At 51.9% G+C, this 19,258-nt stretch overlaps 1 protein-coding gene across 5 annotated transcripts; it reads left to right on the forward strand.

The window, feature by feature from the left end:
- The first annotated feature begins 710 nt into the window (after positions 1 to 710).
- Positions 711 to 18,653, forward strand: CAPG (capping actin protein, gelsolin like). 5 transcript variants are annotated; one of them, XM_024998361.2, is made up of 10 exons: positions 711 to 2,017; positions 10,501 to 10,536; positions 10,698 to 10,870; positions 10,975 to 11,129; positions 11,346 to 11,513; positions 13,304 to 13,453; positions 13,768 to 13,860; positions 14,772 to 14,904; positions 17,330 to 17,418; positions 18,479 to 18,653. In XM_024998361.2, the coding sequence occupies exons 2-10, from the start codon at positions 10,514 to 10,516 to the stop codon at positions 18,542 to 18,544; spliced, it is 1,050 nt and encodes a 349-aa protein (XP_024854129.1). In that variant the 5' UTR covers positions 711 to 2,017; positions 10,501 to 10,513; the 3' UTR covers positions 18,545 to 18,653. The 5 variants fall into 5 exon arrangements, with proteins under 5 accessions (XP_024854129.1, XP_005212800.1, NP_848669.1 ...); XM_005212743.4 differs by having other exon boundaries at positions 711 to 754; NM_178574.3 differs by lacking the exon at positions 711 to 2,017 and adding an exon at positions 3,690 to 3,770.
- Positions 18,654 to 19,258: the final 605 nt, after the last annotated feature.

Raw genomic sequence — 19,258 nt, forward strand, 5'->3', positions numbered from 1 at the left:
CTGTTTCCCTCTGAATAAAAGGAAGGGTGGGGTGTTATATCTCCTGCACCAGTTTGAAGCCACACTAGCCTGTATTAGAATCCTGGTTCTACTACTGAACTGGCAGTGTGACCCTGGACCTGTGACCCACCCTCTTTGAGCCTCTCAGAGGATTATCTATTAGGCAGCATAACCACAAATAGTTGTGAGGACTGAACGAGGTCGCGTTTAAAGCACCAAATACAGGGACTTCCCTGGCAGTGCAGTGGTTAAAACACTGAGCTTCTGCTACAGGGGTAATGGGTTCAGTCCCCGGTGGGAAAGTAAGATCCCAAATGCAGTGCGGGGCATTGGAGGGGGGGTGGGGGGAGGTGCGGTGTGTGTGTGGTGGAATAAATAAATAAAAGATTTTAAAGCATTGAGTACAAAGCAGGCACTAAAGGAGAAGTAGCTATTCCTGTTTAATCCAGCTCAAGGATCTAACAATTGAATCGGATGTGAACACCTTGCTCTGGCCAAGTTTACCACATAGTAAGGTTGTTAGTTTCCCTAATACCAGCCCAAATTCTCAGTCCCTCTCGGTGCCGAGCCTCCACCGGAGGGACGACTGCGAGGGGCCCGGCCCTCCCCTCTGACTCACTCGGGTAGGCGGGGAGGCTTCCAGCCTTTCACGTCGGGGACGGGGGCGGGGGCGAGGGCTGGGCTGGGGCCCGGGAGAAGAGGAGGGGAGGGCAGCAGAGACAGTGCCCAGAGCGAGCCAGCGGGGCGCAGACAGGCAAGTAGCGCTTGGGGTCTGACCAGCAGGCGCCTGAGTTCCCCCTGTAGGCTTCTGAGGGGCTCAGCCGGTCACGGGGCACCCTGCTCCCCCCTCTTTTCTTAGGGGTGCACCCGCGTGTCTAATCATCTCTCCTCCTTTCCCCTAAGGAGGGGCGGGAGGGAGCAGCCGTGCTAAAGGAATGTTTATTTTATTCCATTTGGGACCAACTGAGCATCTCTCACTGGGAGACCGGAGAGGGAGGAGAAATATGAGTTTGTTAAAAAGAAGTTTTAGTGTTTGGTTAGCAGATAATGTCAATAATAGCCTGTGTACTGTTAGAGTTCCAAGAGGCTTGAGACTCCTAAATTCTTTTAAAGGAACTGCTCTTTTGTTTTCTTGTTAGTTTGTTTCCTTGTTAGTTTGCAAAGCCTCCTCTGCCCTCCTCCGCGATGGGGCCACCTTTTTTTTCAGCCAGGTGAGGCTCCAGTGTAGCAAGAGAGCAGTGAGTTGGATTCATCCTTGTGCCCTTGGTCACTGCGGAGTCTAGAGCCCCAGAGCCACTCAGGTTCTGCACTGGTGCACACCGGAGTGGACCAGCCTTTCTAGGGCGGGGCTCCGGAAGGGCAACAATGGAAAGCCAAGCCCCAGGAGCGATCTGGGGTTTAACTTCCCATCTCTCTGCTAAATTGTGAACTGGGGGAGGAGGCAGGAGGATTGCTTCCAGAGATGCCCGGCACATGAACTGAGGTCCCGGGATAAATTCTCTGTTGGCCAGAGAAAGCCATCTAAGTTAATTGAGCATCTATTATTTGTTCAGTTGTTGCATAGTCGATCGGTTATGTCCGAATCTTTTGCGAATCCAAGGACTGCAGCCTGCCAGGCTTCTCTGTCCATGCTCCCAGGCAAGGATATTGGAGTGGATTGCCATTCCCTTCTCCAAGGGATCTTCCCGACCCAGGGATCCAACCTTCTTCTCCTGCAAGTCTCCTGCATTGCAGTCGGATTCTTTTACTACCGAGCCACCATCTCATTAATTACACCATCTCATTTAATCTGCTTGTTTATCTTCATGCCCATTTTACAGATAGGGCACAGGGAGGCTACAGAAAGTTAAGTCACTTGCAAGAGGAAGCAGTTGTGGTTCAGTCGTTCAGTCATATCTGACTCTGAGATTCCATGGACTGCAGCCTGCCAGGAAGACGAAGCAGAATCAATAGTAATCAAACTGTTCAGTCTTTCCATTACACCAGACCCTCTTCTTAAGGACCTGGAGACACTCAGGTACCAGCTAGAGTTTGTGTTCTTTGAAGAGAACATTTAACTTCTCATTTTGTTCCAGTCCAGAAATTCTAATGTGAATTGATTCTGTTCCACTGCCACTCCCTGGATGGGGCCCTGAAGGCTGAATCTTATCTCAATCTAGTCTGTTGATTAGCCCTGGGCCAAGCCTGGCGGGTATCTTGGGGAGACGGGCCAGAGTCCTGGGCTAAAAGGCCCTTGACTTCCTCCTGGAGCGTGTACAGATTCTAGCTGCATCCTCCCATATAGATTTAGGAGGGCATGGAAGCTTCTTCCCTTGCTCTACCTGCCTCTCCCTGTGTGATCGTGGACCAGTCACTTGTGCTCTCAGGGTCCCCCTAGCCTCCTCTGGAAAGCAAACAAGCAAGTTGGACAGACTAGCTCCAGGGCCTTATGATGTATTGAAGGCAAGATGGCGTCTGGGTAGAGTCAGAACCATGATTATTTTTATTGCTGTCCCTCAGAGCGCCTGAGGCTGAGAATGTGTGATAGTCAACACCTGGTGAATGAGCAGCTGAGCAAGGGTAGATGTGAGAGGCACCCAGCATGTGTGAGTGCGTGCTAAGTCATGTCCGTCTCTGTGCCACCCTGTGGACTGGAGCACAGCAGGCTCCTCTGTCCATGGGATTCTCCAGGCAAGAATACTGAAGTGGGCTGCTATGCCCTCCTCTAGGGGATATTCCCGACCCCACATCTCTTATGTCTCCAGCATTGGCAAGTGCATTCTTTACCACTAGCGCCACCTGGGAAGGCTTAGTGACCACAGGGCATTACAGACCCTTCATTATCCTAACTTGCACCCTTAGAATTACTATTGACTTGTTAGGAATTTGACCAGGGACCTAAGCACTCGGTTAAGAGAGATTCAGATTCAGTGCTTGTTCCCAATGTCTGCATGCATACTAAGTCGCTTCAGTCGTGTCCCATTCTGTGGGACCCCATGGACTGTAGTCTGCCAGGCTCCTCTGTCTATGGAATTCTCCAGGCAAGAATACTGGAGTGGGTTGCCATGCTCTCCTCCAGGGGATCTTCCCTACCCAGGGATTGAACCCACATCTCTTTTGTCTCCTGCACTGATGGATGGGTTCGTTACCACTAGGGCCACTTAGGAAACCAGCATGCAGGACATCGCAAAGTCTGTGTCACCCACCTCTGCCATTCCCTGGGAACTGAGCTTCAACAACTACAACAAAAGTCAAATGTAGTCATTCAGGCAAGGAGAAAGACAAGCCAGGGAGGAGGAAAAAGTGATGCCGAGGCAGTGACTCCACCCAGGAAATGTGACTAATTCAGCTGAAGCCAGGGCCAGGCAGTCATGCCTGCCCCAGGCTGGTAAGCGGGGGAATGTGGCCAGTCTCGGCTTTCCTGTGGTTTTTCTTGCAGGCCCCAGACTCAGGGCTGCTAGCCCTGGCCTGCTGCCGCTGGCGGAGGCCACTGTGATGGGGAGGCTTGGAGCTGGGGTGGGTTTCCAGCCTCTGGGCAGTGGCGGGGCGGGTCTCTGAAGAGCCAGCCTGGTCGCAGTGTTGCTCTCCTCTGTCAGGCCCTGCCTGGCTGCCCAGCACAGTCCACCCCTTCCTGTGGAGGACGGACCTCAGCACTAGCTGGGGCTGGAGCCCAGGGGTGGGGCTGATGGGTGGGGTCACCTGGAGGAAGAGCTGAGGGAAGTGAGAGACTGAGGTGGGGCTGGAGGAGCCTGAAAAGCAGAAGTAGGAGGAAGCAGAGCTGCTCGGAACAGGTGAAAGTGGGGAGGAAGGCCGAGGGAGATGGGGTGTGGGGTGGGCTGGCCGGGACCCTCTTAGGTGGGCAGATGAGGGCAGACACAGAGACTCACATTTCTGGAAGCTGCTTTGTCCAGGACTGGTGTGCCCCCTCCCCCAACACACACACAGACACTGCTGCCCTGTCCAGGCACTGGAGCCTTGTGGGTTCCCTGGGTGGGATAAGGGACGCCCGGACCAGGGATTGTCCTGGCTTGTGGAGAGGTGGTGTGTGATCTGCTACCAGAGGCCACCACACCGAGTGACCTGACCAGACTCCTGAAGGCCCTCAGCCAGCCCAGAGGTGCATTCAGCTTTGATGGTACTTGTTCCTAAGACGGGATGGTGGTGTGACAGCAGATGGGTGGGCTGGAATGGGGGAGGGGGCAGGCCTAGCATTTGAATTCAGACCAAACTATGCCTCAGGGTTCATTATTTTTGCAAACTTAAGAAGAACTCTGATGGGGATCTGGCCAGCTGCCTAGGGTAGGGTACGGGAAGGCAAAGGTGGAGCCCGGAAAGGGTGGGTCAGTCACGTGCATGGTCAGTCTTGTCTGACTCTTTGCGACCCCATGGACTGTAGCCGGCCAGGCTCCTCTGTCCATGGGATTTTCCAAGCAAGAATACTGAAGTGGGTTGTCATTTCCTACTCCAGATGATCCTCCAAACCCAGGGATTGAACCCGCGTCTCTTGCATCTCCTGCATTGGCAGGCGGTTTCTTTACCGCTGTGCCACCAGTTTGCACCTGGGAAAGGGTGGGAGTCCTGCTTGGTGTCTGGGGAGGGAGCACTGACTGAGGATCCCCAGGTGAGGCTTCTAGACCCTGCAGCTCCTGTGAAAGCCCAGGTTCTCAGCTGGGAATAGCTGGTGTCATCTTTAGTGTTGACACTCACCCCTGATTCTTTCTTGGGGAGTGGGGTAGGAGCTGTTGGCATTTCACACCTAAGGGCAAACGATGAAGGGACCTGTTGGGAATCAGTGGAATCGGAATCTGAGAAGGGTGCAGACAGCATCGAGCACCTGTCATCTTTACAGCTGACAGGCATTGCTGGAAAAGTCTGCATAATCAACTCCCCCACTCCCAGTGTGTCTTCAAAGGCCAGCTCCTTCCTAAGTCAGGACCTCGGGACAGCCAGCAGGGCACCCGTCCTCCCCTCCAACCCTGGCCCCTAATTTCTGCCTCCAGGGCTGCTCCTCCCTATTGAAATCCTGGGTTATCTCTTAGGCTCCATCTGGTCTAATCATTGGAGCTCAACAAGTGCAGTTAATCCTGAGTGCCTGCAGGCTACTGGGCACAGCCCAACGTTCCAGGCAAAATATGGTTCCTTCCTGAAAGGCCTTTATAGTCGAGTCGGGCAGACAGCCAGGCCTGTAACTCAGCATGCTGTGGCGGAGTGGGAAAAACTAAAAGGTTTTAACATAAGAAGTATAGAAGCGGCTCCCCTGTGAGGTGGTGAGTTCCCCACCAGGAAAGGTATTCAAGAAGAAATGGTGAGGGATGTAGGGATTTCTGTGCCGTGCTCATGTCTGGGTGTGTGTTGGGAGGCAGATCTGGAGTGTGTGTGTATGTGTGTGTGTGTGTGTTAGTCTTTCAGTTGTGTCCGACTCTTTGTGACCCCATGGACTGTAGTGCGCCAGGCTTCTCCGTCCATGGAATTCTCCAGATGAGAATACTAGAGTGGGTAGCCATTTCCTTCTCCAGGGGATCTACTGGATCCAGGGATCGAACCTGGGTGTCCTGCATTGCAGGCAGATTCTTTACTATCTGAGCCACAAGGAAACCCGAGTATTAAATAAAGCTCCTTCTAATGCTGACATCTGATTCTGTGATGTTCCGCACCTGGGGGAAGTTTTATGTGGTCTCCTGGAAGTGACGGTTTCCTGCTTCACAGCCCATCCTCTAGAGACCATGAGACTTGTGGGTTGTTCTTCATTTCTGGGCCCCTTCCCAATGCCGAGTTCCCAGCATAGACCTAGAATGGAACTGAATAGACCTTGTCATGGGCTGCTTGAGGAATGCAGAAGTGCCGGGCGTGTCCCCTGCTCTACCTGAGACACGGAGCTATCAGGTCATACTCTAAGACAGCCTGTGAGCGGGAAGAAGATGAGAACTCCCAGAGAAGGACAAAGCCGCCAAATGATAGCTGAGGCTTGAAATGGGTCTGGATGAGTGGCAGGGCTTTGATGGTCCTCAGGGTTGAGGTTGGCACTAAGGAAGCTGAGGGGCTGTGGGCTTGGGCAGAGGGGTTGTGGGGAGAGGACGAGTGACAGGCCAGTGTCAGTGGGCGCTTGGTGGGGGCCAGGGAGCAGCGTTAGAGTCACCTGGAACTTCTCTGGCACTGATACTCCAGCTCCACCCTGGAGAGTCTGGTTTTAACTGGCCTGGACATGGGGATTTAAAAAAAAAAAAAAAAAACCCAAGTGACTCTAATATGCAGACAGATAGAGATGCTGTTCTGGACACAGTTAACTGGCAGAATGAGAACCACCTAGGACATAGTTCAAATGCCCATGGAATCAAGACCCATGGAATCAAGTCTCCAGGCCTGGGCTTCGAAGTTTTTGTAAGATCCTAACATAGTTCTTCTGCAATGCAGGAGCTGCAAGAGACATGGGTTCAATCCCTGGGTGGGGAGGATCCCCTGGAGGAGGGCATGGCAACCCACTCCAGTATTCTTGCCTGGAGAATCCCATGGACAGAGAAGCCTGGTGTGCTAACATCCATGGGGTCGCAGAGAGTCAAATGTGAATGAAGTGACTTAGCACACGCACTCGAAACGTAATTCTAATGGGTGGCCAGGCTAGAAAGCCAGAGGGATGAGGGCAGCCAGCCCCTCTCAACAAAATGCTGCGATGGCTCTTGGAGGCTGGCAGCCCCACGTATGGTCTGCCTGCTATTGAGTTATGGCCTGAGCTCTTAGCTCAGGAACAACAACAACAAAAAATAGCTGGCAATGAGCACGCCATTTCTGTCCCTGAGCTCTACCCACCCTGGCTTGTGCTTGGGGGCGGCCACCTCACCGCTTGGGGCCTGAGTCACAGGCTGAGCTGTCTGTTGCAGGGGATGTGGGCACAGCATGTGACCCTTTGTGGGATTGAGAATCATTGACGTTTCCTCCCCCAAACCTCCCCCTCACTGTCTGCCCCCCTCCCTTGGGGAAGTGTGATTCCAAAAATGTGCCTTTCCGTTGTGTTTTGAGTAGGGCTTCCCCGGTGGCTCAGTGGTAAAGAATCTGTCTGCCAGTACAGGAGCCCCAGGAGACGTGGCTTCCATCCCTGGATGGGGAAGATGCCCTGGAGTAGGAAATGGCAACCCACTCCAGTATTCTTGCCTGGAGAATCCCCATGGACTGAGAAGCCTGGTGGGCTAGAGTCCATGGGGCTGCAGAGTTGGACACGACTCAGTATGCACATACTATGTTGTAAATTAGGAAAGAAAAGCAAAGTCATTACTCACATGGTATTTTACACCCATGGCCACTGCTCCTATTTCTTTTTTTTTTCCTACTCAGACTCCACACCCTCTGCTCTCCCTAAAAGTTCTCTTTGTACTTCCTGCTTCCCCAGCCCCGCAAGAGTCTCCTAATGGTGACTTTCAACCCTGAAATTCTCCAGGTCCTTCTCTTGCACCACTGGGGCTCCCTGTTCAGTCGCACAGCATAAATTGTGTGACGGTTCTTGACTGTGAGCTCTGCATTTTCAGTCAAAGAAATCCTCTAGAATTGGGCACATAGGAGAGTGAGTGAAGCTATAGCTACTGCAGTTGCTAATTTTTAAAAAGATAACATTTTTAAAATTTTTTGTTTATGTTTTTATTGGCTACACTGGGTCCTTGTTGCTGCCTGCAGGCTCTCTCTAAGTTGCAGAGAGCTGGAGCTGCTCTCTAATTGCGATGCCCGGGCTTCTCTTGTTACAGAGCATGGGTTCTGGGGCGCTCAGTAATGGTCCTCCTGGGCTTTAGAGCGCAGTCTCAGTAGTTGGGTCCCACAGCCTTTGTTGCCCTGCGACATGTGAGATCTCCCTAGTCCAGGGATCGAACGTGTGTCGCCTGCAATGGCCAGCGGACTCTCAACCACTGGACCACCAGGGAAATCCAGAAGACAGTATTTTTTAAAATGCTTGCCTTGAGCATTTTTTTTCCTGAAATAACTTTTGTCCAAAAAAGGTTGCTCTTACTGTCCTACAGAATAAAGATGATATTCATCATCCTGGTATTTGAGGGATGCTGGACATATAGAAGTGATAGCTAATGCCTGGGAATGGAGGAAATTCCCTAGGTAGGGAGTTTAGAATTTGAGAAAGCGCTAAGTCTAATGTTAGCTGTAGGTTTTTCTGTGTTTTTTTTTCTGGGATTTTTTTGTTCAATTTTGGTAGATGCCTTTTATTAGGCTAAGGACATTCCCTTCTGGAACTTCCCTGGCAGTCTAATTGTTAAGACTGTGCTCCCATTGCAGGGATAAAATGGGTTAAGACTGGGCTTCCCTTGTGGCTCAGCTGGTAAAGAATTCGCCTGCAATGCGGGAGACCTGGGTTCAATCCCTGAGTTGGGAAGATCCCCTGGAGAAGGGAAAGGCTACCCACTCCAGTAGTCTGGCTTGGAGAATTCCATGGACTTGGAATTCCATGACCCCATGGACAGTCCATGGGGTCGCAAGAGTTGGACATGACTGAGCAACTTGCCCTTTCACTTCTTTCCCATTGTAGGGAGCATGGATTTGATCCCTGGCTGGGGAGCTAAGATCCCACGTGCCCCATGCTGCTAAGTCACTTCAGTCGTGTCCGACTCTGTGTGACCCCAGAGACGGCAGCCCACCAGGCTCCCCCGTCCCTGGGATTATCCAGGCAAGAACACTGGAGTGGCTTGCCATTTCCTTCTCCAATGCATGAAAGTGAAAAGTGAAAGTGAAGTTGCTCAGGTTGTCTACTTGAAAGTTATACAATCGTGTCCAACTCCTAGCGATCCCATGGACTGCAGTCCACCAGGCTCCTCCGTCCATAGGATTTTCCAGGCAAGAGTACTGGAGTGGGGTGCCATTGCCTTCTCCCACGTGCCCCATAGCATGGCCAGAAAAAGAGGAAATTCCCTTCTATTTCTCTTTTGCTGAAAGCTTTTTTTAAATCAAAAATGGATGTAGAATTTTTCTAAGTGGTTTGTTTTTATCTATAGAGATGATTTTATGTTTGTTTATATGGCTTGTCAATCGGGTGGATTACATTGATTTTCAGATGTTAAACCAACTTTGCATTTCTGGAGTAAACCCTGTTTAGTCATAATGTTTCACCTTTCTATATATTTCTGAATTCTATGTGCTAAAATTTTGTCAGGTTTTTTCTTGTGTTCATGAGGGATCTTGGTCTAATTTCCTTTTCTATAATATTTTTATCTGATTTTGTTACATCAGGAAAATGGTGGCAGCATGGGATGGATTATGAAGGATTGGCATGCCTTCCTTAAGTTTTTGGTAGAATTTATCTGAACTTGAAATTTGGGGGTGGGTAGTTTTTAAGTACCATTTCAGTTTCTTTTGGGATTCCCTAATAGTTCAGTTGGTAAAGAATCTGCCTGCAATTCAGGAGACCCCAGTTCGATTCCTGGGTCAGGAAGATCCACTGGAGAAGGGATAGGCTACCCACTCCAGTATTCTTGGGCTTCCCTTGTGACTCAGCTGGTAAAGAATCCGCCTGCAACTTGGGAGACTTGGGTTCAATCCCTGGGTTGGGAAAAGCCCCTGGAGAAGGGAAAGGCTATCCACTCCAGTATTCTGGCCTGGAGAATTCCATGGACTGTAAAGTCCATGGGGTCACAAAGAGTCGGACACGACTGAGTGACTTGCACTTTCACTTCCCGTTTCTTTAGTAGATATTAGAACCCTTCAAATAATCTATTTCTTCTTCTTTTTAAAAAAATATTTATTATTTGGCTGTGCTGAGTCTTAGTTGTGGCATGCGGAATCTTTAGTTTTGCATGTGGGATCTAGTTCCCTGACCAGGGATGGAACCGGGCTCCCTGTATAGGGAGCACAGAGCCTCAGCCACTGGACCACCAGGGAAGTCCCTCTAATTCTTGTTGAGTGAACTTGCATAATTTGTATCCTTCAAAGACTGCCCATTTTGTATAAGTTGTTGACTATATTGGCATAAAGTTTTTGTGATATTCTCTTTATCCTTTTAATACTTGTAGGATCTTTAGTGGTGTTCATCTCTCTTGTTTCTGTATTGGAAATTTGTGTCTTTTCTTTTACTTAATCAATGTGTCAAACGGGTCATCATTTTTTTTGATGTTTCCAAAACCCAGCTTCATTGATTTTCTCTATTTTTTTGGCTTCCTATCCATTGACTTTAAGTCATTGATTTTAGACTTTTCCAATATAAGCCGTTATTACTTAGAGAGGCATATCCCAGCCTCATGCAATGCCCAGAATTAGGACTCCTGTCTAGAAGCAGAAGAGGTCACAGCAAGGGGAAGACCCTGGCCCAAGGAGCCCAAGACCTGGCTTTCGCTAGCCACTCACTAGTCACTGTGTCACTTGGGACTTAGACTCTTTGAGCCTCAGTTTCTTTGCCTGAATAATGGAGAAATCTGCTTTTGGAGGTGAATTAGTTGAATAATGAAGCACTTGGCCTCTGGGAAGGACCTCCCCAGACCAACGTGAAGGCTGGTACTCATGACATTTGTAATCATAATGGCTTTGATTCTGTCTTTGCAGATCCAGAAACAGCATGTACTCACCCATCCCCCAGAGGTAGGCTGTGCGCCCCTTCCCCTTTCACCCTTCTCCTCTTCACTTCCAAGGGCAGCCCCTCCTCTCCCCCACACCGCAGTCCCCAGGCCTGCCCCAGGTCTCTCTGCTTGTCTCCACTGCATACGGGCCTCTGCCTTCACCAACCCGCTCCCCTCCCGCAGCGGCTCTCCGTTCCCACCGACCGTGAAGCTCCCTGGCCTGCACATATGGAGGGTGGAGAAGCTGAAGCCAGTGCCTGTGGCCCCTGAGAACTACGGCATTTTCTTCTCGGGAGACTCCTACCTGGTGCTGCACAATGGCCCGGAAGAGCTCTCCCACCTGCACCTGTGGATCGGTAAGGGAGGGAACTGGAAGGACTGGTGGGGGGTGGGGGTGGTGCTGGCCCAGGCAGGGGTCGGGGCTGGCCTAGGTCTCACCGGCAACCTCCCCTGACCCCAGGCCAGCAGTCGTCCCGGGACGAGCAGGGGGGCTGCGCCATATTGGCCGTGCACCTCAACACCCTGCTCGGAGAGCGGCCTGTGCAGCACCGAGAGTCACAGGGCAATGAGTCCGACCTCTTCATGAGCTACTTCCCCCACGGCCTCAAGTACCAGGTCAGAACCCACTGCCCACGCCCTCTCCTGTGCTTCTCCTTGAGCTCCTTCCTGCTGGTCGTGACCCTGCAAAAGGCGCAAGGCCACTCAGGGCTGGAGCCTCCTCCCACCCGGTTCCTGCTTGCCTGCTTTCCTTCCTGCCCAGTGGGAGGGGGCATGGGGTGCTGGTGGGAGGGGATGGGGGAGGCCCACTCAGGCTGGCCATCCGGGCTGCAGGAAGGCGGCGTGGAGTCGGCGTTTCACAAGACCTCCCCAGGAACCGCCCCAGCTGCCATCAAGAAACTCTACCAGGTGAAGGGCAAGAAGAACATTCGTGCCACTGAGCGGGTGCTGAGCTGGGACAGTTTCAACACAGGGGACTGCTTCATCCTGGATCTGGGCCAGGTAGGTGGGCAAGGCTGACTGAGCACCCACTCATGTTGCACTGTGTGTGTCTCTCTCTTTTTTATGCCTGTGCTGGATCTTAGCTGTGGCATCAGGGATCTAGTTCCCTGACCAGGAATCGAACCTGGGGCCCCCTGTTTTGGGAGCCTGGAGTCTTAACCATTGGACTGCCCAGGAAGTCACTGTGTTTTTTTTTTTTCTTTTCAGTCACACTGTGCACACAGCCTGTAGGATCTTAGTTCCCCAACCAGGGATTGAAATGGGGGCCACAGCAGTGAAAGTGCTGAGTCCTGAGCACTGGACCACCGGGGAACTCCTTGGTGCTGTTTTAAAGGGCAGGGACTAGGAAGCCAGAGCAGAGGGAAAGGGGCTGAGAAGCTGTAAGCCCATTCCAAGTGGGGGTCACTGTTGCTGTTAGAAGACATCCCTGTATTTGTTTGGACAGAAACCTCCCTCTGCTGTCTAGTCTTGGCCTCTAACACTGAGTCTACTCTCTAGTGCTCCTGGAACCTTTGAAGCTCTGAGTTAGCTGCCTCCCATCCCATGCGTTAATCAGTTCATTCATCTCTTCCCTTGGTGAATCTATGGCCCCCGCTCTGAGCCATCATGTGTGCATGCTAAGTCGCTTCAGTCGTGTCCAACTCTTTGTGACCCCATGAAGGACCCCAGGCTCCTCTGTCCATGGTATTCTCCAGGCAAGAATACTGGAGTTGGTTGCCATGCCCTTCTCCAGGGGATCTTCCTGACCCAAGGGTTGAACCCGCATCTCATATGTCTCCTGCATCGGCAGGCAGGTTCTTTACCACTAGCGCCACCTGGAGACCACAAGTTGCTGGCCCAGGGCAGGCAGCCAAGGCCAGGTCTATCACTGGCTGTATTTTAACCCATGACAGGATGTGATGAGGGTCCTCTTAGGAGCAGTGGGATGGGCTGGGGGAGCTTATGGCAGTGAGGAGCCTTCTAGGCCAAGCCACTGCCCCAGGAAAGTGCCACTTGACTAGACTAGGGGAAACGCCATTCCAGGGGAAGGTGATGGGTGAGCTGAGGCACTGAGTGGGAGAAGGGCACAGACATGCCTGTCGACAGCCAGGAAGGAGGCAGCCTGACTTGGACGCAGGGTGGGGACAGGACCAGTGGGAGTGGAAAGTGCTAAGAAGCTGCAACAGGGCAGGAGGAGATTGAGTCTTTGAGGGTCTGGACTGTACCTGTCGTGCTAAAGATTTGGAACAGGAAGAGGAACCTGGATGCTGTTTAGAAGGAGGACTGGAAGCATTGAGATGGAGGCAGGGGACCTTCTCAGTAGAGGTGATGAGGGCCATGCCTGGCGAGTGCGCAGAGGCATCTGACATTCTGGGCCCAGGGACGCCATTCACCTGTTCACCCATTCACTCTTTCATTCACTCATTCACCCAATTCATTCATGCAATAACTATTTATTCTGGGCCTAAAGATGTGCCTGTTTCTGTTTGGCACTGAGCATACAGCAGTGGGTCAGGTCATGCCAAACAAAACAAAACCCTCATGCCCTAATGAGGCTTACTTTCTAGTCAGGGAAAATACATTATAAATAAGATAAAGATGTTTCAATATATGACACAAGTGATGTGGAAAATAAAAGTCTGTGGGAGATGGGGGTGTGGGGCAGAGAAAGGCTCTCACAGAGACTGTCATTCCTGTCCCCAGAGGCCTTGCTTCCCTTGCTTTCTTGCTTGTCTTTGATCGTCTTGCCTCAGTTCTGCAGAGGACAGGATGCAAGTGGCTCTAACCGGAGCCTCCCCACTTCCTTCCAGAACATCTTTGCCTGGTGTGGTGCGAAGTCCAACATATTGGAGCGGAACAAGGCACGGGACCTGGCACTGGCCATCCGGGACAGCGAGCGGCAGGGCAAGGCCCACGTGGAGATCGTCACCGATGGGGAGGAGCCTGCCGACATGATACAGGTTGAGAGACATGGGGGTAGCAGGAGGGTGGCCTCTGCTTGAGGCCACCGAAGGAGGCAGTGATCACAGCAGGAGGGCTGTAAGGGCATCTGGGGCCCTGCTTAGGGCTTGGCTGGTTCATCAGGTGCCTTGGTGGGACTCCGAGTCAAGTACCCCTTGGGATGAAGGGACTGGTATCCAGGGACCGAGCCCTCTCCAGCTCTGCCTGGCGCCTTTGTGCAGACATGGGTGTGGGGGTGGGAGTGAGGGGGTGGTCCTGGGCATGATAGGTGCCCAGGAATCCCTGGAAATGTGGCCTGCCCTCGTCCCTGCAGGTCTTGGGTCCCAAGCCCTCTCTGAAGGAGGGTAACCCTGAGGAAGACCTCACAGCTGACCGGACAAACGCACAGGCCGCGGCTCTGTATAAGGTGGGTGTCCCGGGCCTGCCCTGGGACCAGGCGGGGGTGTGATCTTGATGCCTGTGGGGCTGAGAGAAGAGGAGAGGAGAAAGCAGCGGGCAGGTGGGGCCAGGTCCCAGGGTGGTTTATCAGGGCGTGGAGTGAGGGGAGGATGGGAAGTGAACGGATGCTCGGCCCTCCTGGGGAGGTGAATGTCACTTCCCTTCCAGCCCATTCTTAGATATGGAGGTTTGAAACAAGCCGATGCTGAGCTTTACTTTTTTTTTAAATATCTATTTATTTATTATTTATTTGGCTGCGTTGGGCCTTAGTTGCAGCCACAGTCTTCTTTCTAGTTGTGGCACTTGGGCTTAGTTGTCCCATGGCATCTGGGATCTTAGTTCCCTAACCAGGGGTCGAACCTGCATCCCCTGCATTGCACACTGAAAAGAAGTGTTAGTTGCTCAGTCATGTCCAACTCTTTGCAACCCCGTGGACTGTAGCCCACCAGGCTCCTCTGTCCATGGCATTCTCCAGGCAAGAACACTGGAGTGGGGAGCCATTCCCGTCTCCAGGGGATCTTCCAGACCCAGGGACTGAACCCGGGTCTTCTCCATTGCAGGCAGATTCTTTACTGTCTGAGCCACCAGGGAAGTCCCTGAACTGTACCTTTTTTGAATTCTTTGCATTTACTTGTTAATTTGGAGTCTAATTAATTTCCACAGATTCAGGGGCTCTGGGAGGCAGTGATTGAGGCTGAAGTAGGGATGGGTGTTGTCTGGGATTTGCCTATCAGCTGTCAGTTCTTCCCCTACCTTCGGTCTGCTGTTCAGCCTGGGGTGGTGAGTGGGACCTCTACTGGAGGGACCTGCTCCTTGGTGGAGGTCAGAGCTTTGAACTGCGGGAAGGAGGGTGACATGGCACTGCCCACTCTCCCCCAGGTCTCTGACGCCACTGGACAGATGAACCTGACCAAGCTGGCTGATTCCAGCCCCTTCGCCCTCGAGCTGCTGATACCCGATGACTGCTTTGTGTTGGACAACGGACTCTGCGGCAAGATCTACATCTGGAAGGGTACGTGTAGCTTCTCCACACCAGCCTGAGGCCCCTGTGGTCACTCTAACCAGGAAGGCTTCCCACGAGAGGGCTCAGCCAGCCCATAGACACCTGGCTCAGCGAGCCTCCGTGGCTGATGGTTAATTCCTGGCAAGGGTTCTGCACCTTCAGCCCACCTCTGAATCGTCTGAGGGCCCTGTTAAGACCCAGAGTGAACCACACCCCTGAGACTCTCATTCTCGAGGTCTGGGTTTCCCAGGTGGTGCTAGTGATAAAGAACCCATCTGGCAATGCAGGAGACATAAGAGACGCAGCTTCAATCCCTGGATAGGGACGATCCCTTGGAGGAGGGTAACCCACTCCAGTGTTCTTGCCTGGAGAATTCTATGGACAGAGGGGCCTGACGGTCTACAGTCCATGGGATCGCGGAGAGTTGGACACTGAAGTGACTTAGCACACATGAGACTTTGCAGGCTCTGGGAACCATCTCTCGGGTTCCCAGGTCTTGCTGCTGACTTTGTGTTGAGGACCACTTGCCACAGGGCTCTCCTAGGCCTCAGTGCCACTGGGACCCCTGCTTCTGCCTGTCTGCCTTGACTGTGACCAATTCTAGATATGAAATCTCACCTTATGCACTGGGTAGCAAACTGGTAGGGCTCGTTTTTCCAAGAGGTTGTATTGGCTAGAAATGAAACACCCTTGGGCAGAAGCCTGCTTGCTAGATCAGACTCTAAAAATATTGTAACAAAGCTCTGAGTCTGTGAGTAATTCTCTGTGCTTGTCTTTTCTTGTTCTTTTTTTTCCCCCGCTGTGCTGGGTCTTTGTTGCTGCATGCCTTTCTCTAGTTGCGGTGAGCAGGGGCTTCCTCTTGGTTTGATGCTTGAGTTTCTCATTGTGGTGGCTTCTCTTGTGGAGCACAGGCTTTAGGTGGATAGGCTTCAGTAGTTGCAGCTCGTGCTTGTGGCGCATGGGTTTGCTCTGAGGCATATGGAACCTTCCCAGAGCAGGGATCAAACCTGTGTCCCCTGCATTGGCAGATGGATTCTCATCCACTGGAACACCAGGGAAGTTCTGTGTCTTTTCTTGTTCTTGAATGTGTCTCAACTGCCCAGATTATAAACCTCTTGAATGAAATCACATTGTCTCTAGTGCCTTGATGAGATAGCATTTGCTCAGTATAGCATTTGCTCAGTAAATATTTGTGACATGAACCAGGACCAGGAGAACTTTCCAGCTAGGAGGATGGAGAAGTGTTAGGTGTTGTAACTTGGCAGCTATTAGGCATCACACTCTTGCCTCAGGGAAGGCCCAGGAGTGGCAAGCTACAAGGCAGGTTTCTAAGAGGTGAGGAGGACGGTGGTAGGGGGTGGGGAGGATTGTGTTGCTGGGGCTGCCTTTGCATGCCAGGCTTCCCTGTCCTTCACTGTCTCCAGAAGTTTGCTCAAACTGATGTCCATTGAGTCAGTGATGCCATCTAACCATCTCATCCTCTTCCTGCCCTTAGTCTTTGCTAGCATCAGCGTCTTCTGATGAATCATCTCTTTGCATGAGGTGGCCAAAGTATTGGAGCTTTAGCTTCAGCATCATTCCTTCCAAAGAATATTCAGGGTTGATTTCCTTTAGGATTAACCAGTTTGATCTGGTTTGGAAGTGTCTTTAGCCCCAAGCAAAGAATGGAGAAACCAGTGGGAGAAACAGGAAACTTAGGAGCTGGGAAGAGAAGCATCAGGCAATCACAGAGGAAGGATACAGCACATTAATCTCAGATATATTGTGGCTAATTAGAGTTTTAATAGCCTGGCTGAAGAGCCAACCACAGTTGACAACATTGTTTCCTTGGAAAAATTCCTCCAGGTGGTGCAGGGTTTGGTTAAAGGCGAGAAGGGAGGGCACTGCTGTTCCTTTTTACTGACTCTCAGTTGGTATAACCATTAGGCTGATGTTGGCATCTAGCTTTATGGGAGTAAGATTGCAGTCAATCATGCCCTTTTTTTCTGTCCAATTTAATTTTGCAAGAAAGGCTTGATAACAGTACAGTTGACAGACTCAAAAGGCGGGGGGCCCTGGAAAGGGAGAGAGGGGCCTGAGTGTCTCATGCGAGGGCGACATTAGTTCTCCCTGAATATCCCTGGGGCCCTGGCCCGAGCAGAATGATGATTGGAGCGGGCAGAGGGCAGTTTTCATCTGGAGCTGTGAGTTGGGAGAGGCTGACTTCTCACTGAGCCCCCTCAGGGTGTTCTTAGGACCAGGAGGCCAGCTATTCTGTGGGTGTGTGAGCTCAGTTGCTCAGTTATGCCTGGCTCTTTGTGACCCCATGGACTGTGTAGCCCACTGGCGTCCTCTGTCCATGGAATCTGGACCTCCTTAAATCTCCTCGAGACAAATGGGATGCGGGCTAGAGAGGGTCCCTGCTCTTTTAAAATTTATCCTCCTTATGATCCAGGGCGCAAAGCTAATGAGAAGGAGAGGCAGGCGGCCCTCCAAGTGGCGGAGGACTTTATCACCCGCATGCGGTATGCCCCAAACACTCAGGTGAGGAGCCCTCCCTGTGCCAGCACACCCTCTTCCTAGACTCTTCCCTGGGCCCCTGCCCCTTGCTTGGACTGGACAAGAAGGGTGAGAAAGCCCCGGGCACAGTCAGGAGCAGTCAGGCCTCCCCTCCTGGAAACACCCAGTGGGAAGGCCCTTCTCAGTCCTTCAGAGTTTTACAGTACATGTTATTTTCTTTTCTTTTTTTTTTTAAACTTGTTAATGTACTTTTTTAAAAAAGATTTTTTAAATTTGTTTTTAATTGGAGGCTAATTGCTTTTCAGTGTTGTGTTGTTTCTGCCGTATGACAATGTGAATCAGCCCTAAGTATATGTCCCCGCTCTCTGGAATCTCCCTCCCACCCTCTGCCCTGCACCCCCCGCCCCCCGCCCCCACCCTGCACTCCTTCCTGCCCCTCTAGGTTGTCACAGAGCCCAGGCTGAGCTCCCTGGGTTATACAGTGACTTCCCACCAGCTATTTTTACACGTGGTAGTATATGTATGTCAATGCTACTCTCTCAATTTGTCCCAGCCTCTCCTGTCCCTGCTGTGTCCACAAGTCTGCTCTCTCTGTCTGCATCTCTGTTCCTGCTCTATAAATAGATTCATCAATATAATTTTTCTAGATTCCATATATGTGTTATTATACCACATTTGTTTTTCTCTGACTCACTTCACCCTGTATAACAGGCTCTAGTTTCATCCACCTCACTAGCACTGATTCAAATGCATTCCCTTTCATGACTGAGTAATATTCCACAATCCGTGTTTTTTTCTAAGAGGATGATGGGCAGCGCTCCCCTGGGAGTCCAGCTAGCCGGATGTGCCTCTGGATGACTCATGTGGCTCCTCTGGGCCATGGATTCTAGCTAGTTCTGCCCTTCTCACTGTTTTCTCAGCCCATGTCCCTGTAATCTTTCTTGTCTCTTGGCTTACCTGGAAGAGCATCACTGGCTGGAAGGCCTGTAGACTCAGGCCTGGTGCCCAGCACCCTCCTCCCTGGCTCTGGAAGAGGCAGAGGTGGCAGCCTTGTGAGCCAGACTCTCCCCTGCCATCCCTACAGGTGGAGATTCTGCCCCAGGGCCGCGAGAGTGCCATCTTCAAGCAATTCTTCAAGGACTGGAAGTGAGGGTGGGCATCTCCCTGCCCCTACCTCCTACCCACTTGCTCCTCCTCTGACCTTCTGGTCAGTGCTGAGGTGCCCCTGCCCATGATCAATAAAGGAGACCAGTACTTTTCTTGCTGTTTGCCTGCATTGCCTGCCCTGGGCTAATACTCCCTGCCACACTAGTCACCCAGCTGTGCCCCATGCTGGGCGGAGTAGATGTGTTCTACGTGTGCTAAGTCACTTCAGTCGTGTATGACTCTGTGACCCCTATGGACTGTAGCCGACGAGGCTTCTCTGTCCATGGGATTCTCCAGACAAGAACACTGAAGTGTGTTGCCACTTCCTTCTCCAGATCTTCCCAACCTAGGAATTGAACCTGCATCTCCTGTTGTCTCCTGCATTGGCAGGCGGGTTCTTTACAACTAGCGCCACCTGGTGGCAATTCCACAGCCTGTGAGAGGCCAGAGATGGCTTTGCAGAGGGGCCAGCTCCTGAAGGGGCCAGGTGCTCCCAGTGGGCCTGGCTGGCACTACTGCAAACCCAATAGGGAGATGGCATGGGGCCAGGGCTGGGATCACTTTCAGCCCGAGGTTCAGTCTCACATTCCCCACTGGGGGCAGGTTGTGGCAGCGGGTGAGCGCCTCCACCCAAGCTGGAATTTCCTCAGGTGCTCCAGTGAACCGCTGCCAGGCAGCTTCCAAATGATGTATGTTCACCAAGCAAGAGCATAGCTCT

Source organism: Bos taurus, chromosome 11, assembly GCF_002263795.3.
Source record: "Bos taurus isolate L1 Dominette 01449 registration number 42190680 breed Hereford chromosome 11, ARS-UCD2.0, whole genome shotgun sequence".
NCBI lineage: Eukaryota > Metazoa > Chordata > Mammalia > Artiodactyla > Bovidae > Bos > Bos taurus.